The sequence below is a fragment of the Ambystoma mexicanum genome, chromosome 3q (genome assembly GCF_040938575.1).
Source record: "Ambystoma mexicanum isolate Mex_15411 chromosome 3q, UKY_AmexF1_1, whole genome shotgun sequence".
Taxonomy (NCBI): Eukaryota; Metazoa; Chordata; class Amphibia; order Caudata; family Ambystomatidae; genus Ambystoma; species Ambystoma mexicanum.
In genome coordinates, this window is record NC_090926.1 from 70,212,564 (window position 1) to 70,230,482 (window position 17,919).

At 45.7% G+C, this 17,919-nt stretch overlaps 1 protein-coding gene across 1 annotated transcript in view; it reads left to right on the forward strand.

Moving 5' to 3' along the window:
* The window catches only part of LOC138582144 (zinc finger protein 34-like), a 124,802-nt gene that overhangs the window by 55,850 nt on the left and 51,033 nt on the right, over positions 1 to 17,919 (forward strand). The window contains exon 4 of the mRNA XM_069653168.1: positions 336 to 452. Within this exon, the coding sequence (XP_069509269.1) occupies positions 336 to 452 (117 nt within the window). The remainder of the gene's footprint in view (positions 1 to 335; positions 453 to 17,919) is intronic.

Sequence of the window (17,919 nt, forward strand, 5' to 3'; positions counted from 1 at the left end):
GCAAAAGTTGTGAAATATTGAATAGCTCACACCACTAGGAGCCAAACAATAGCACTTGCGGATCAAAAAATGCAAGAAACAGAGATTGGCAGATAGGTCTTCGCAATCCAAATGACCAGAAATTGAGCAAGCACTCATCACTCTCCCAATCACTCCTACACTTCAAGAAAGATATACATACTGCCCTGTTGCAATGCTGTCGGCTGTCTACTAGGCTACATGGCTAGACTTACAAACTCATATCTAAAATTCTACTTTTGTTTCTAATGCTTGAGTTAAAGGAGAAATAATGTAAAATTTAATTTGTACATTTGTTGATTTCTGTCTTTATATAGCAGGTGATAACGTGAGGAACCCTGGCGTGCTGTTTAAAATGAGTAGTGAGGACCTCCCATATCTGGACACACCTCAATATTCGGAAGAGAGTGAAAGAAGGAATTGTCTTCAAGCAGGTGAGGTGGAGTAACTGGGTTGTCTGTGCTGTTTTCCCCCATCTAATATCAACCACAGTGCTTACCGTCAAAATAAGTAAACAGAGAATCAATAATGTTAAAAAGCGCCACTTTGTCATTCTGTGGGATATGTTGTCCTAGTAACTTTACAGTGCTGCTTTCAATTCTATATTTCTTTATGCATGTGTTTTAGGGGAGTTTGCCTTAAGTCCACCTGGAGGAAAGACTCTCTAAAACGAGTAGGACCATTACTGTTATTGTGTCCTTGTATCTCCCCCTCCACCCTCTTGTCTTCTGGTGCCTGGAAACACTTTTTGATGTATAGGCGCCATACAAATGCTCAGAAAAATAAAATAAAAAATATCCCTTGGTGTACTGGTCCTCAACTCTTAGTATAAGTCTGTACTACCCAAAGGATCTGGTAGAATGGCAGTGCAGCCAGGCTGATATTAGGATGAGGATGGGAGCTGTAGGTAAGTACACTGAACCCAGTAAATACAATATTCCAAAGAAACTCTTAGACACTGAAAGCTATAAAAAATAGATTTATTTTATATACACAAGGTAAGTAAGAACATACTCTTTTAGATAACCAAAACACAGGAAATATCAAGAATACTTTTCAATGGTGACTGCTTCAAATGTAGTTGCTCGCACTTACAATTGTTACAAAAAATGGCACTAATGACAGTTATACCGTATAACTTGTAGTGCCGCACACCTGCATTTGTTACAGAGACATGATAGGTTCATTCATTTATAAAGTCACACAGACAAAGACTGTAGGAAGGAAAAGAAGGGCAATTCAGCACTATTAGCAGGAATATATTTGTCAGCAACACTTTTCAAGGCTTTTTATGCTTTGGAAGTCCAATCCCCAACTATCCGAAAGTCAGTGTAGGAGTGGAACAAAAGTCTTATGCAGCAGCAGAAAGGGCAAAGATCCTCAGTATACTCTAGTCACTTTAAATAAAATAGCAAGATAATGCAATGTTTAGAGACCCTGCAAAGGACACCCTAATAGGGCACAAGCTGAGAAGCCTGGGCCAGAGATATGAGTGGACACCCAAACACCTTGTAACATACTCCATTAACACTGGAACAACTATTCGGCTTGAGGTAAATTCTACCTTGAGCCCCACAGTACCTTAGGTTAGAAGAAGTAAATGCAGCTGGATTATTTCCTGTGCATCGGGGATGTACCCGGCCTCCTGATTCCTCAGTATGGTGATGAAAGGAAGGACTCTGAATGGGATGTCACAGCAGCAGTCGCGAGAAAAGACTCTCATCATGTTTCTCTTCGGTATCCCATGTCAGTCTGCGGTTTGGCGCTTTTTTGTTATCTACAACAAAGGATAGTTATCGCCTGGTCGATCTTCCTTAGCTCTTCAGTCCTTCACTCTGGTGATGGGACTTGGATGAGTGGGATTGTGCATCTGGAGGTCCAACTGGTGCTCACCAAGGTTTTGGATGTATTCGGCCTTGCAAAGACATTGCACTGCAAATGGGTCGGAGTTCCCCTGGTATGTGCACTTTGCAGCCCTGGAAGGTCACAGCACCTCAGGGGATGGCTTGATCTGCAAATCGTCTCAGGGCTGGTTGGTCCCACCAGCCAAAGGGAAGGAGTCACCCTCTTCAGAGCTCCTATGTCGATAAGAAAACTGGGTCAGGACAGCAGTAATCGCTTCACGGCTACTGGAAGGGTGTGCAGGCATCTCTGGTGGTCTTCAGCTTCAGATCTTCTGCTCAAGTGGCTGACTTGCCTTCTGCCTCATGAACCTCAACTTTTATTCTGTTTTCCCATTCACTCCTCTGCAAACTCTCCCAGCAGTTTACAGAAAGGGGTGGGTGGCTGTCCAATCGGGACAGCCAGCCCACCAGTGGGAACTAGTTTCATTCGGGCACTCCTGCAGACAAAGGACAGGGCAGTGTAAAACTCCTCCCCCACTTTCTGCCTTCACAGACACACTGGAGTCTAGGTGGGGACACCCTAGAGTTCCCGCCAAAGGCAAAACACACATTCAGACCTCCCCCTTCCCAGAATGGTGGAAGAAGGGCTAACAAAGGACAACCACGTGAGAAATTTCGAAAAAAGAAAGGAGTCACCATGTTAGGACATAGGTGACCCTTTGGTGTACAACCGAGGCTGTAAATACAGTCTGCAGTAGAAAATAGCACCAGAGTTGGTAGGACAAGTCCACTGCTACCAGCCATAACTTTAGGTTTGTCACTGACTAGAAAGTCGTAGGAGCAGAGAGAAGGGGATAATAGCTAGGCCCTTAGCACTCCACATAAGGGCTTGTGTGCTAATCTCTCATAAGTAAATATTTTAGGAAGGATATCAAGTATCCTTTCTTTAAGAACAGTAGTCTTAGGAAATATGGAAAGTCATATAAAAAGGAGAGGGTCCCCAGCAACACTGCACGGAGTGTGCTGTGTGCTGCAAAAGTGTAACACAGATGCCTTAAAGAGAGCTGGATGAAAGAAAACTCCATAGAATAAGGAAATACAAAACAACAGAGTTCCCAAAAGTCAGACCAAATGAGAACGAACAGGAGGAAAAAGGCTTCCATCATTCAGAATAGAACGAAAAAGGTCCAGAAGTCCATCAAAAAGTGATGGGTCTCATTAGTAGAGGTGATTAAGCATATAGATACATCTCCCTAACGCTGTGTTTAGCAGTTTTGGACAAAGCTCAAAAGGCATATTGTGCCACCAGGCTCTGTTTGGAGGGTTTACAAAAGATTATACAACTTTCTTTAGTGTGAGGTTTCTTGCAGGATTTTCAAATGTTTCGGTGCTTGCGTTTCAGCTGACAAAGTGGTTGAGCTCGAAACATGGAAGAATGCTTCAACATGTGCATTTCAAATAAAAATTATGATTGAGGTGGATTGGTGTAGGCTATTCTACTGGGCAAGTAAGAGAAAATGGGATTGGCTTTGACGTGGACACATTGATGTATAGTAAGTGGGTTAATGAGGGTTGATGGGTATAGAGAAGTAGTGGGAGATGCTTCATGCAGAGTGCTCGCAAAGGAGGCATGTATGAGCAGTACTCTGGAAATGAATTGCTGGGAAATCCGACAATGCCAGGTCTTATTAGCAGGATGGGTATATGTATGGCACCATTACCTCTAAGCAGTTTCAGTAATCTTTTCATTGGAACATAGTGTGCTTTATGCTCATATGCCTCATACACACAGCACGGGTCAAAACCTATCCATGTCTTATGTGATACTAGATCAGCCATACCGGTCTTAAAGGTTCTCTATGACAAAGGTGTGCCTCTGCCGTGCTGAGTTACTGACTTCATGCTGGATGATTGTGATGCCCCAAACATCATTCCTAATAAAATGTGTAGAGTTAGTGGTCTATGAGATATGTACCCAGGCCCTGAAGCAAATGGTGAAAATGTGAGAAACTTGAAAAGACCCAGACAAAATGCATAACATCTGAGCAACATAACAGACAGGTTATTGAATGATGTCAAGGGGCACACTGAACAGGTATAGATCAACATTTTGAAACAAGTACCTGTGTTTTTAACCTCAACAATTTTGATGAGGTTTGCTTATCGTATAAGTAGCACAGCATCTCAAATGTTTCTGTCCTGATAAGCTGGGCTTCTGTGCACATTTTATAATTATCTTGTAATCATGTTTTTAGGAGTGCTTGTGCCTTAATTACAGTCTCTTTTTATTTTAGCAGGTTTGGCTAAAATGCATTTGCATTTGCATTTTTTTAAAAATGGTATTGATTTTTCAGGTTGAGTGGTATTAGGTTAGAAAAGATGTGTCTATCCATCAAAGGGTTTTAACCAATGTTAAAACCCTTTGATGGGGTTCATCAATAATATAACTACACATTTGGTCCTTGGAAGCACAGAATCCAAGTGCCTGAGCACATAGCCAGACCCAAATTTACAAATGCTTACATTTTGTATAAAACATCCACAAAGATGCGATACTATCAAGCAAGACTGAGTGATTGCGCATACCTGATTTGGCTTTCTGGGAGCAGGAACAGCCACGACGTATTCCGAACCGGGTCTGTGTCAATGTGAAGCTGGAGTACCACTCTACACTCACCAGGCAAGCAATCCCTTGGAGGTGAGGGGCAGGATTGTTCTCTCTACACCACGATATGGTACCTCAGGATTTAACGTGGTGCAACTACAGTGCCAGGCTCTGAACTGGGGTACCATGCTGGAAGGTACAAGAGGAAGAAACAAGGTACCGGCAGGTTAGGCAACAAGAAGCAAGAGGGGGCTCAGGCAAGGAGGATATGAACAAGAAAAAGAGCAACAAGGCAGAGACTAGGAGCTGCAAGGAAACGCCCAGAGTGGATGCATGGAGAGAAATGAGAGAACGGAGTGAAGCGAGTCAACAAGGAAGTTGAGACACACCGAGTGACTTAAGCTTCTGGCTTTTGTACTCTTGTGCGAGAACAAGCCTGTTAGCCTCCAGTTAACAGGCAACCCTGCACGTGCAGCCGAGTGTCTGTATGGGAATGCGCACCACATTGCTGGCATCAGCGTTGTCAGGAGGAACATGACGGCATCCTGCCGCACCAATCCACCGGGACTGCGTCTTCCCCAGGGAGCACCACAGCAGTGACATGAGCTGCGGAAGCCACGCAGCCGAGGAGCCACGGAACAACCCTGCATGCGCCACCGAGGTGAGCGCAATGAATAGTACAGCTGCCACGTAGCCCGGCCATATCGAGAGGACAAAGAGGTACGCGGGGGCATGATACTGCCCTACTCCGGGTGCCCGCTGTGCCCGGCTTCCAGGGGAAGCGATGATCGAAATTGTGAACCAGACGTGGAGCAAAAACCTGAGATGCCGGTTCCCAAGAGCGCATGGCCCTTCCAGTGCATCAGGTACTGGAGATGACCTTTATAGTACAGAGAGTCACATACTGCCTCCACCTCGTATTCCGGTTCCCCATCAACCAGGATGGGACCTGGGCATGGGCTAGGATGATGAAAGGTATCCAGTACATAGGGTTTGAACAGTGAGATGTGAATAATCGGATGAATGCACCAAGTAGGAAGAAGTAGGAGGCGGAAGGCTACATCGGAGTTCTTCTTCGCTATCTGAAACTGACCCATGAATCATGGTGAAATTTCCTGGGGCAATTTGTAAGGGGAGGTCCCTGGTTTGCAACCATACGTTGTCTGTGACAAGGTAAGAGGGAGCCGGAATCCGATGTTTATTGGAATAGAGTACTTGCACGGCTTTAGTCTTTATTAGAACAACCCTGACTGTGGAATGGACATCCTGGTGTTTCCTTAAGGGAGAATCCACAGTAGGCAAGACAGTAGGGTTCACAGGCAACACTGGCAAAGTCTTGGGTGTATACTAAAGGTACAAAAAAGGGCTAAGCGAATAGCTGAATGATATGCATTGTTATAGGCCATCTCAGCGGTGTCCAGGTATTCAGCCCAATCTGTTTGAATGGCATTCGTGTAGGAACGTAGATATGTTTCCAAAGTCTGATTTGTCCTCTCGGTCTGTTCGTTCGTCGGGTGGTAACCAGAACTAAGTGCCTTTTGAATGCCCAGGATTTGACAAAGGGTGGTCCAGAATCGGGAAATGAATTGCTGTCCACAATCAGTGATTATTCTTTCGGGTAATCCATGGAGACGATATATGTCATGCAAGAAGGCCTTTGATGTCTATTACGCTGAAGGCACAGATTAAAATGGAATGAGGTGTGCTCATTTACTAAAACAGTCGACCACCACAAGAATGCAGGTGTACCCCTTGGAGCTTGATAGATCCGTGATGAAGTCCATGGTGATGGTATGCCAGGGGTACAGACGTTTTTCGATAGAATGAAGATGGCCGACTGGTTTTTGGCGAGGTGTTTTATGTATGCCACAAACAGGACAGGTGGAGACGTAAGTATTAATGTGAGTTCTCATACCCTGCCACCAGAATTGGCAAGTGTCGTATTCCATGGTAGAAGATTGAATGCGATATCCAGCAGATTTAGCATCATGTCAGCCACATGAAAAAGAATGTCCCGTAGCGAAGCGGTGGGTATATACAACTTGGTGCGATAGAAACCCAAACAGTCATGTGTGCTGATGTGTGCAGATCTCTGTAACAAAGGCAAATACGGGTCTGAAGCTTGCAACCCTTTCACGAAAAATCCAAGAAGGTTTGAACGGCCATCAAAAAATGGTTGGCGGGTAGGATCTGTGAATGTTCCATAGGAGGGGTTTCATCTATGTCCTTGTTTCGTGAAAGTGCATCAGCTTTGACGTTTTGCGTTCCTGGAATGTATGTTAGGGTAAAATCAAACTAAGAGCAGAATAAAACCCAGCGTGCCTGACGACTGTTGACACATGACAGGGACTACAAGTAGATGTAGATTCCTGTGATCAGTCCAGACATTAACTGAATACATACTTCCAATTAGTTCCAGGAAACTGTCCTTAATGGCAAGCAGCTCAGTTTCAATAATAGCATAATTCCACTCTCTGGCTGTCAACTGGCGGGAAAAATAGTCTATGGGATGTTTGTGGTTTGTTATAGGCTCCTATTGCAGAAGGACAGAGCCGATAGCCTTGGCAGAGGCATCCGTCTCGATGATATAAGGAACCTCGTTGTTGGGGTGTAGCAGAATAGGAGCTTTCGCAAACTCCTTCTTTATATGCTGAAAGGCATGTTCAGCAAGTTCATCCCACAAAAAGACGTGATCCTTACGCAGAAGACATGTGATATCAAGGTGCGTTCGGCAAAATTGGGAATTAACTGGTGGTATTAATTGGCAAAACCCAAGAAACGTTGAACATATTTTATATCCTGGGGACTTGACCAGTCTTGGCCGGCCTTGATCTTCCTTGGATCCATGTGGATGCCTTTGGGGCTAATAACGTAGCCCAGAAATTCAATCCGGTTGGTATGAAATGTGCATTTCTCTTCTTTGGCATGAAGATGGTTCTTCGATAATCTGCTAAGAACTTCAGAGACATGGGCCACATGGTCGTTCAATGAGGAACAAAATATTAAGATGTCATTGAGTTATATCCAAGTATTAAGGCACAGTAGGTCTGCAAAAATCAAAACCATAAAGCACAAGGAGACCGCTGGGGCATTACAAAGGCTGAAGGGCATGACCAGGTATATGTAATGCCCCAAGGGTGACATAAAAGCCATCTTCCACTCGTTGCTGGTTTAATAGGCACCAGATGGTAGGCCCCTCGTAAATCGATCTTGGTAAAGACCTGCGCACCTCTCAGAGATTCCAAAATGTCCCGGATAAGAGGCAATGGGTACCTATCATTGATGGTTATCTCATTGAGGAGCTGATAATCAACACAAGGTCTTAGTGTACCACCTTTTTTTGGGACAAAGAACAGTGGAGCTCCTGCGGGCGACGATGAAGCACGAATGTAGCCTTTATCGAGACATTCCTGGTTATATTTGCATAGCTCCTCTCTTTCCTGCATTGTTAAGGAGTAAATTCGTCCATGCAAATTGGTTGATCAGGAATTAGATGGATTTCTCGTGTAGGTGGTAATCTTATGTCCTCAGGAGGAGAGAACACTTTGTCAAAGGGAGCATATTCCAAGGGTTGCTTCCGACAGCACAACAGATGTTGTGTCGTCTCAGAATCGTCAAGAGCAAATTGAACGGCCGGATGTCTGGAAACTGAACAGCATCTCAACAGCATCTCCTGGTACAATGATCATACCCGAATATCATTGTTTGTGTGGCTCAGTTAATATAGGGTTATGAAAAAGCAACCATGGTAACCCTAGTACCAATGGGTATGAGGGAGACTGGGTGATGTCAAATGCCAATACTTCTTGATGTTGATTGATATTCAATTGAAGGGATTCGGATCTTGACTTATGGAACCAGACGCCAATGGGTTCCCATTGATCCCTTCTACTAGTGATGTGTGGATCTCTTGTCACATTGCAATGCCGTTTCGTTGCCCAAAGTGTAGATCCATATAGTTGCCTGACGTTCCGGAGTCAACCAGGGCCCAGGTTTTAATATCGGTGCCCCGTTGAATAGTGACTTGGAGTACAAACAAGGCACGAGGTGTCATCGGATGTATGGACTCCATGGGAAGGCGTGATAGGTCTTTTGGGCTTGTTGTTTCCTTCCTGACTGACAACAAGCCTGTTAGTTTCCTCCTGGCTTAGCCGGTCGCACAAGACAGGAACTTAAGAAATAGTTTGCGCCACCACAGTACAGGCACAATCTGCTTGTCCTACATCTGCTTCTTTTGGCCTCAGATAGCGGGCCGTGAATCGACCCTAATTGCATGGGTTCACCCCCAACTCCCCCTAGAGAGGATGGATGTCTTGTGGTTTGAGTGGGGTGGAGGGAGAGAATACCAGCTGACTGGTGTCTTGTCTCTGACGTTCAGTACGTCTTTCAGAAAGTCTATGGTCCATCTTGATCACTTGATCGATTAGTGCTTTAATAGTGACTGGTTCAGGAGCATGGACTAGTTCGTCCTTGTGTTCCTCCTGCAGTCCTCGTCGAAACAATGTCTTTTGAGTGTCTTTCGTTCCACTGGGATTCATTGGCCAACTGACGAAATCGGCTTATGTACAGGATCACATTCTGGGTTCCTTGTTTTATGTCCAAAAGATGATTTTGTGCAATAGCTGCCATATTAGGTGACTGAAAGGCCTCTAGGAAGGCTTTCTCGAAATCCGAGAAGGAATCAAGGATCAGATTATGTGCGGAAACATAAGGAGTGGCCCACGCGAAGGCATTTCCAGTGAGGTTGTTCAAGGTGTACCCAATCATTGCCCTATCACTAGCAAAGTGTAGAGGACGAACTAGAAATTGCACTCGACAATGATTGCAAAATTCTGTGAGGGTGCAAGGTTCACCACCATACCTTACATACCCAGTGTGCCTCAGAGTGCTTTCAGCCAATGGTGCCACGTGTTCTGGGCTATGGTGTCCTTTAAGAGCTGATTCTCTTGCTTTAGAGAAGTTACTTCCTGTTGCAAAGCTCTCATTTCATCCCTTAGCTCTTGTATTCCCTCCATAGCGTTGGGATCAGGTGAAAGGCATCTCAATCTATTACGCAAGACTGAGCACCATCGCATACCTGATTTGGCATCCTGGGGAGCAGGAAACGCCACGACAAACTCTGAACCAGGTCTTCGTCAATGTGAGGCTGGAGTACCACACTACACTCGCCAAGCACGCAATCCCTTGGAGGTAAGGGGCCGGATGGTTCTCCCAACACCATGATAGGTGTACCCCAGGATTTATTGTGGTGTAGAGACAGTGCCAGGCACTGAACTGGGGTACCACGCTGGAAGGCGCAAGAGGAAGAGGCACGGTACCGGCAGGTTAGGCAACACGAAGCAAGAGGGGGCTCTGGAAAGGAGGAGAAGAACAAGAAAAAGAGCAACAAGGCAGAGACCAGGAGCTGCAAGGAAACACCCAGAGTGGATGCACAGAGAAAAAGGAGACAACGGAGTGAAGCGAGTAAACAAGGAAATTGAGACACACCGAGTGACTAAAGCTTTCTGCGTTTATACTCGTGTGCGAGAACGAGGCTGTTGGCCTCCAGTTACTAGGCAACCCAGCATGTGTAGTCCAGCGCCTGAATGGGAACGCCCACTGCGTGGCTGACGGCGTTGCCAGGAGGAACATGGCGGCGCCCTGCCGCTGTGCCCGCATGGGGGCGGGGAGCACCACTGCGGCGACACTGGAGTCGAATAAGCCATGCAGCCGAGGAGCCACAGAACGACACTGCATGCGCCACCGAGGTAAGCGCCGTGAATGGTACAGCCACCACATACCCAGGCCATATTGGGAGGACCGGGAGATACGTGGAGGTATGAGATACCCATTCAATACAATTTCCCCAGCAGGGAATGCTTTGAGGTGATCAGAATATAAAAAATGGAGGAGAGTTCAAGATAGAGGACCAAACATTCGGCTGGTCCATGCCACGAGTCCTAAAACACCCACAGGCAAACCACTCGGACCTAGCCATTCATGGTCCCACACTCATTCCCAGCCACAGGTGCAGAGCCTCGCTGGTAGTCTAACCCCAGACTTTGATGCATGTGGTGTGGTCATTTTAAGTAGGAACTGGATGAAAAAGGATGAAGAGAGAGGAACATATTTAGAGACATTTGGGAGAGAGGAACGAGTTTGGAGGAGGATTGTGTTGAGAAGAGTAAAGAGACTTTGGAGGACAGGTAGAGAGAAGAGAGTTGAGAGGAGATAATAGAAGAGTGACTTTGGAGGAGAGTGCAGGTCGAATTGGAGGTGGTTGGAGAAGTAAAGAAGAGTTTGGAGACGTTGAGGGATAAGGGAGACTTTGGAGGAGGTTGGAAAGAGAAAGGGAGTCTGGAGGAGGTGGAAGGAAGAGCACATCAGGAGATAAAAGGAGGAAAGTAGGAGGTCAAAGGAAGTGAAGAGGTTGACTTGAAACATCCGGCAAAGGCTAGAGCATAACGTCATAAGGCTTGCATGACCCTAGCTAGTCAGAGAGGCAAGGAATGAGAGGCCGCCCTTAACTCAAGGCAGGGGTTGGCGGGCCGGGAGCCGATCTGAAGAGGGCAAGCCCACTTTGAGAAGCACTATGAGCCCAAAACATGGTGGTAGAGAGGACAAGCACAGGGGTAGTAAGGTGTGGAAGGAGAAGAGTTGGGACTCTAGAGCAAGTAGGTGACTGAGACCATCTTAAACTCAGTCATCTCCAAGCTCATGGGAGGGACAAGTGTTTTGCCTCAACTTCGATAGGGAAAACAAGTGCAGGATATGCTGAGTATACTGGTGTGCGAAAGATCTCATAAAATAGGAAAACCAGGGTATAGGTGGCCCTGCAAACCCAGGACTAGAATAGTATAAGACGCTAACAGAAGGTAACAGAAGTCCGATGCATTATCGTCCCCTAAACCCGAGACTGTGATTCAATTGGGTGAAAAGAGTTTGAGGACAACGTTGCGGGAAACCTTTAATGCATGACCTAAGACTACAAGGTAACTTCCTTGGGGATAAAGGATGTGGTAACCCTTCAAAGCCAGGCATGTGTTTCTCCAAGCCAAGAGAATGCTTGCGTAGGTCACATTTTAATACCATGGGCTCCAACCCATCTGTAACTTCACCTGCTATGGCCCTCAGAGGAGAGCTACCTTCGCCATGGTCCCCACATTTTGAAATATGGAAAAGCGAAATAAGAGAAGCACATGAAATGCTACTTTTGAACCCATCCTCAAGGAGCTTTGAAAGCCATATATCGACACAAGACAATCCCATACCACAGCAAGACATACATGTGCAAGTTTTCAGTTTGGGAGTGTTGTGAGCCAGTCCAGTTCACTGCCTGGAAACCTTGTGGTCAACTCAAAGAAGCAGGGAATCACCCCGGCACAGAAGCTCAACCACACATATATCGGTGGTACCAGCATGGTGTTGGGTGGCCACAAGAGAATGGTTCCTTGACTTCTTCATTTGCAATTAATACGCTAAGTGGCAGGGTGCTCGACAAAAGTATTGAATACACCTGAAGAAATTTAGGTTTGTCTAGATCCCTGCAACCAGCGAGCTTGCTTCCAATTCTCCCACAGTTGCTGTACATTTCCTGTTTACAAACCCAATTTCAGACTCGGACAGATTATAAGAGGGAGGTGTTTGGCAGCAAACAAATACAGAGGTGAGTGGGGAGAGAAGCAGAAGAGGGCAAGGATGAGGAGAAGTACCAGGAGGAGAAAGAGGATGAGGAGAACAAGGAGAATGAGGACCAGGTGAAGGATGAGGATGATGGGGAGGAGGATGAGAAGGAGGAGGTAGGCGAGGCTTGAATGGTGTGGGAAGCACTGAGTGGAGACAAGAGATGAAGAGTTAGAGGAAGCTGTATATATCCAAAAGGAAGAGGCAAGGGGCAGTAGCGCTTAGAGGGAGGATAGAGAAACCTTTAAGAACTGGTCCAAAAAGGTTCTCCTTGGGTGGTGGTGGAGAGCCAGAGACAAAGTGAAGTGCTCTCTAGTCCAGCCCCAAGTTGAAATGGACAATTCCAAAGATCAAGAATGGAAAGGTAAAGTACCCTAGGGTGCAAATGTTGCAGAAGTAAATGATGCTTTACTCCAGATGAGCAATGCAAAGGATACAGGGGAAGTGGGACCTGATTTCAGATTCTGGGAGGACCAATGGTTGAGCTTGCCACCCTTACACCAGCCAATAAAGACCCAGAGGCAAGAAGAAAGGGAAGCCCTAAGGAGGACGATACTTACGTGAAGTGCCTAGTGGAAGTCCAAAATATTGGTTGTACAGATTTGAACCCTGCCACATTTTATTTATTCTATCCTAACCCCTAAAAAAATGAGAATAACTTGACTAGAAAAGTAACTGGTTTCTAGACGTTTGTTGATCCATCAGAAGTTATAGGACTCGCATTTATCATTCTACTGTATCCTGAATTAAGATTCAGACTTTGAAGGTGCTGTCAATAATTACCACTCTGACATTGTGGTAAGCAGTAAACGTCTGGAAAAAGTTCAGTGTATTTTTATTCACTGCCTTTTGGTGCATGCTGCTAAACACCAAACTTTAAAGCCCTGAGCCCTGAGATGTTTACTGTTTATTGTTTTATAAATTTCAAAATAGAATTTCTTGCAATGTTCTTATTTCTTTTACCAAACTTCACATTGTAGCAATATTCAATTTTTGACAAATCAGTCAAGTGGCAACTGGTATTGCTTTACTTTTAAGATGATCTTTATTCATATACTTTATTCTTTGGATCATAGTGTTGATTCTGCATGTTTCCAGACTGAGCCCTTCATCAGATGTGTATTGTCTCTGTCAAATAAAAAAGAAGAGAAATTGTACGTAGACCTTGAAAGCAATCTTTTTGCATAAAACCCCATACATGGAAAGAAAATTCACTTGAACCATGCTTTTTGCTAAACACAACTTCTATCTCTTGGGGGATAGTCATTGTCTTTCAGTTTCTTTCTGTGGTTACTTCCTGCTGTCATTACTATGTTTCCCTTTATAAACCATAATTCATAATTCATGGCTATAATTATTAGAAGATTTCATTTTTGGAAAATAGAATTATAAAAAAGGAGTGCCAAAGGGCCTTTGAAAAATAGCCGGTTACCATCAAATCGGTTGACAAGGGAAAAGTAGCAGTCCTAATCTACACTACTGACTACATGAAATGATCACACAGGCAACCTGAATATAATCAAAGTTAAAAAGCAGTGTGGGAGCCCCTCTACTGAGAACGAACATGGGTCAAATGCCCTATTCTATGGAATTTCTTCGACTAAGGAGGGTCTCCAACCATGTTTTAGATCACTGCACCCTTCACAGCAGAGAAATATCCACTTGCATATATTTGTCCCACCCACAAGTGCAGTCCAGCACCGAAATGTTAGGCAACACAACACCACATTGTTATAGCGATGTCCACTGGAATTTGCTCCAGGAGGGCCTGCAAGAAGCCCCAGAACTGGTACGATCTCGCCTTCTGGCGGATGTTTCGGAAGGGAGCAGGTGAATCAGGACATCCTTCAAAATACCCTGGATGCTGCAGAAACAGAGGGACGAACACTGGCCCAAGGTACCCTGCGTAAGAGGCACACATGGCTCAAGAATTCAGGCTTTAAGCCTGAGACCCAGGCATCCCTTATTAACCAGCCAGTTGAAGAGACTAACCTGTTTGGGAAGGTGGTAGATGAGGCCTTGGAAAAAGCTAAGAAGGAACATGAAACCTTAAAGTCTCTAAAACAAATTACGCAAAGACCCTATCAGAAGCTCGCCGCTCCTTTCGGGGACAATTCTTCCCACGTTCCCCCCACAATCAATACGGAACAGGGAATACACCCTGGTCCTCCGGACAAGGGGCGACTACGACAGATCAATATCAACAGGGCAAAGGAAGGAGTAGAAACACCACCCCAAGAGGCTCCATGGCCTCCGCTCAAAAATGGCTTGCCAGTCCGGGTCCCCTCCCATGCCTCCCCGGTCGGGGGACAAATAATATCTCTCTTTCATCCATGGGAGGTAATCACCACAGACCACCTCAAGACAGTCACCCACGATTACTGTATCGAGTTCAGCCGACCACCTCGATACCGACCACCAACGTCCAGACGCTTATCACCAGAACACCTGCAGATTCTGCTGCAAGAGGTGGAGATCCTTCAAGAAAAGGGCGCAATAGAAGTCGTCCCCATTCTACAGGTAAATAAGGATATTTATTCAGTGTACTTCTTTGTACCCAAAAAGGTTCTCACTGTGCGCCCTGTCCTAGACTTGCGCAGAGCAAACCAATTTGTCAAACCTCAAAGGTTCAGAATGACAACATTGTAAGAAGTAATCCCTCTACTAACACAAGGAATTGCATGGCAACATTGGACATGAAAGATGCATATTTTCATATTTCAATGTTGCCAGCGCACGGAAAGTACCTAAGGTTCATGATAGAGGAAAACACTATCAGTTCAAGGTCCTTCCCTTCGGCATTGCCTTAGCCCCAAGAGTATTTACAAAGGTGATGCCGGGAGTAGCGGCTCAGCTGCGCAGGCAGTCCAGTCTATCCTTACCTCGACGACTGGCTAATAACAGTGGATTCATACGTAACATGCCGATCAAACACCCAGAAGACAGTAGATCTACTCTTCAGTCAATTGCTAGGGGCTCTAAAATGGACCGAAGACGGTCTCGTCGTCCCCTCCAACGAGAGGGTTCAAAACATGCTCTTTCAGATCCCTCACTATGTAGCCAATCATGTGGTGACTGTACACAAAGCCATGCGACTGTTGGGGATGACGGCCTCCTGCATTTACTTAGTCCCACACGCACGTTTGTGCATGTGCCCCATGCAAGAGTGGCTCAACAGCCAATGGTATCAGGCCAGCGGACAATGGGATGATCTAGTGGTTGTCTCTGCAGCCCTCGTTCTCTCTCTGCAGTGGTGGTAGAGGGAAAACCTCTTGCAGGGGAAGACCTTCACCACCCCCGCAGTACAAGTCACTCTCACCATGGACACATCTCTCACGGGGTGGGGGGCTCACCTCCTTCATCACACAGTGTTTGGTCCCCAGCAGTAGCATCCAACCACATAAACCTGTTGGAGCTGTTAGCAGTGTTCAAAGCCCAGAAAACTTTTCAAAGACAACTACAGGGGAAGACTGTGCTAGTCCTCGCGGACAGCACCACAGCCATGTATTACCTGAACAAACAGGGGGGCACACACTCTCCAGGGCTATCCAAACTGTCTCAGAACAAATGGAAGTGGGCTCTCAAACACAAGATGTTCCCCCTGTTTCAACATGTTCCAGGGGAACTCAATCTTCTGGCAGACATGCTCAGCAGAGACATCCCTCTACCCACATAGTATGAATGGCGATTACACGAAGACATCGTCTCCAACGTCTTCGCCGATTGGGGCTTCCCACAGATTGACTTGTTCGCAATTCTGGAGAACACACAAAGCTCAGATTACACCTCCAGGTACCCCCAGAGCCGCTCCGCCTCCAGGTACCCCCAGAACCGCTCCATGGGGAATGGTCTCTGGATAATATGGTCAGGGAAATTTGTCTAAGCTTTTCCACCGACTCCCCTACTCAACAAGATAGTGAACAAGATGCACCAGAAACCAGTCACAATGATTCTGGTGGCACCAATGTCGGCCCGCCAACCTTGGTTCTCCCATCTGATGGCGATGTCAATCTTTCTTCCGATGAAGCTACTTTGCCCATACAACATGCTATCACAAGACAGGGGGAAACACTCCATCCATGCCCGCAAACTCTCAACTTAGCGGCCTGGCTCCTGAAGTCATACAGTTCAGGCACCTTCAACTTCCTCAGAGATGCATTTGACATACTTAGAGAAGCAAGAAAGCCTAACACCAGACATTACTACTCCAATAAATGGAAGCGCTTCGTTATCTGGTGCAATTCCAAAAGCATCAATCCCATAGACTGCTCACTGACACATATTGTCTTATAGCTGACCCACCTTCTTGACTCAGGCCTGGTTTTTAATTCCCTGAAGGTCCACCTAGCTGCAATTTCATCTTATACTACGTCCCAGAAAAAGGGTCATGGTGTAAGATCCCAGTGATCAAGGCTTTTATGGAAGGGGTTAAAAGACTTCCTCCCCCTATTTCAAACCCAGCTCCCGGTTGGGCCCTAAAAGTGGTATTAACTAGACTAATGGGATCTCCCTTTGAACCTATGCATAAGGCTACCCTTAAAGCACTCCCTTACAAGACCGCCTTCCTAGTGGCAGTAACTTCAATAAGAAGAGTTGGTGATCTACAGACCCTTTCAGTTCAAGACCCATTTGTCACAATCCACAAAGACAAGGTAGTTCTGCGCACTCGCCCACGCTTTGCGCCTAAATTCATTAAAAATGTCTATGTGAACCAATCTATAGAACTATCCACCTTCTTCCAGAACCCCACTAACGTGGCAGAAAGAAGCCTACACACACTTGATGTGCGCAGGGCAATCATATATTATCTGGAAAAAACTAAACCACTAAGGAAAACAAACCAGTTTTTCGTTGCAGTGGCGGCTAGTAGAGAAGGGGACCCTGTCTCTAAATCAGCCATCTCAAAGTGGATTGTAAATTGCATCACACTCTGCTACACTCTTGCCAAGAGAGGTCTGCCCTTCAAGCCTAGAGCACACTCTACTCGGGGCAATGGGGCTTCCATAGCATTCATTGCAAATGTTCCTCTCAAATCTATTTGCAAAGCAGCAACCTGGAGTTCTGTACACACCTTTACAAAACACTACTGCCTAGATACTCACTGTAGGTTTGATTTTGAGGAGGGACAAGTGGTACTAAGACATCTGTTTACTACTGTTCCTTCTCACATCCCACCACCAACTCTGGGTACTGCTTGCTAGTCTATGCACAGCATGTGATTATAAGCAGATTCACAAGCATCTGAAGACATGCATTACTTACCGTAATAGCATTTCTGATGATTGTATCTGGTTAGATTCACATGCGCCCACCCTTATTCCCCGCTCGGATTAGAAGGAAAAATAAACATCTTACTACTTTCTCTTTGTCTGTACTCGCTCACGGTAGTCATAAGGCTCCCTCGCAGCAGAAAAAACACAACCAGAGGAACCTCGATGCGTGAGGGATTTTGGGTACACTACCCACATTTAGCAATAGTGTTGCAAGCACTCCCATGTTGACGTCCCCTTTGGATTCTCGAGAGATAAGATGCAATACTCTGCAGTTACCACTAGATGTTGGACTATCTGCACAGCATGTGAATCGAAGCAGATACAATCATCAGAAATTCCATTACGGTAAGTAATGCATGTCATACAGAATATTTCAAATAAGATTCAACATATTTTCCAAAAAAGAAAAGGAAGACATCTCTTGTTTTTCTAAGGCACTTTCCGTTCTACTGGTCTGGGTGCCTGAACACCTGGAAGTTAACCATAACAGGCTTGCAGTCGGGGGAGGGATTTAACT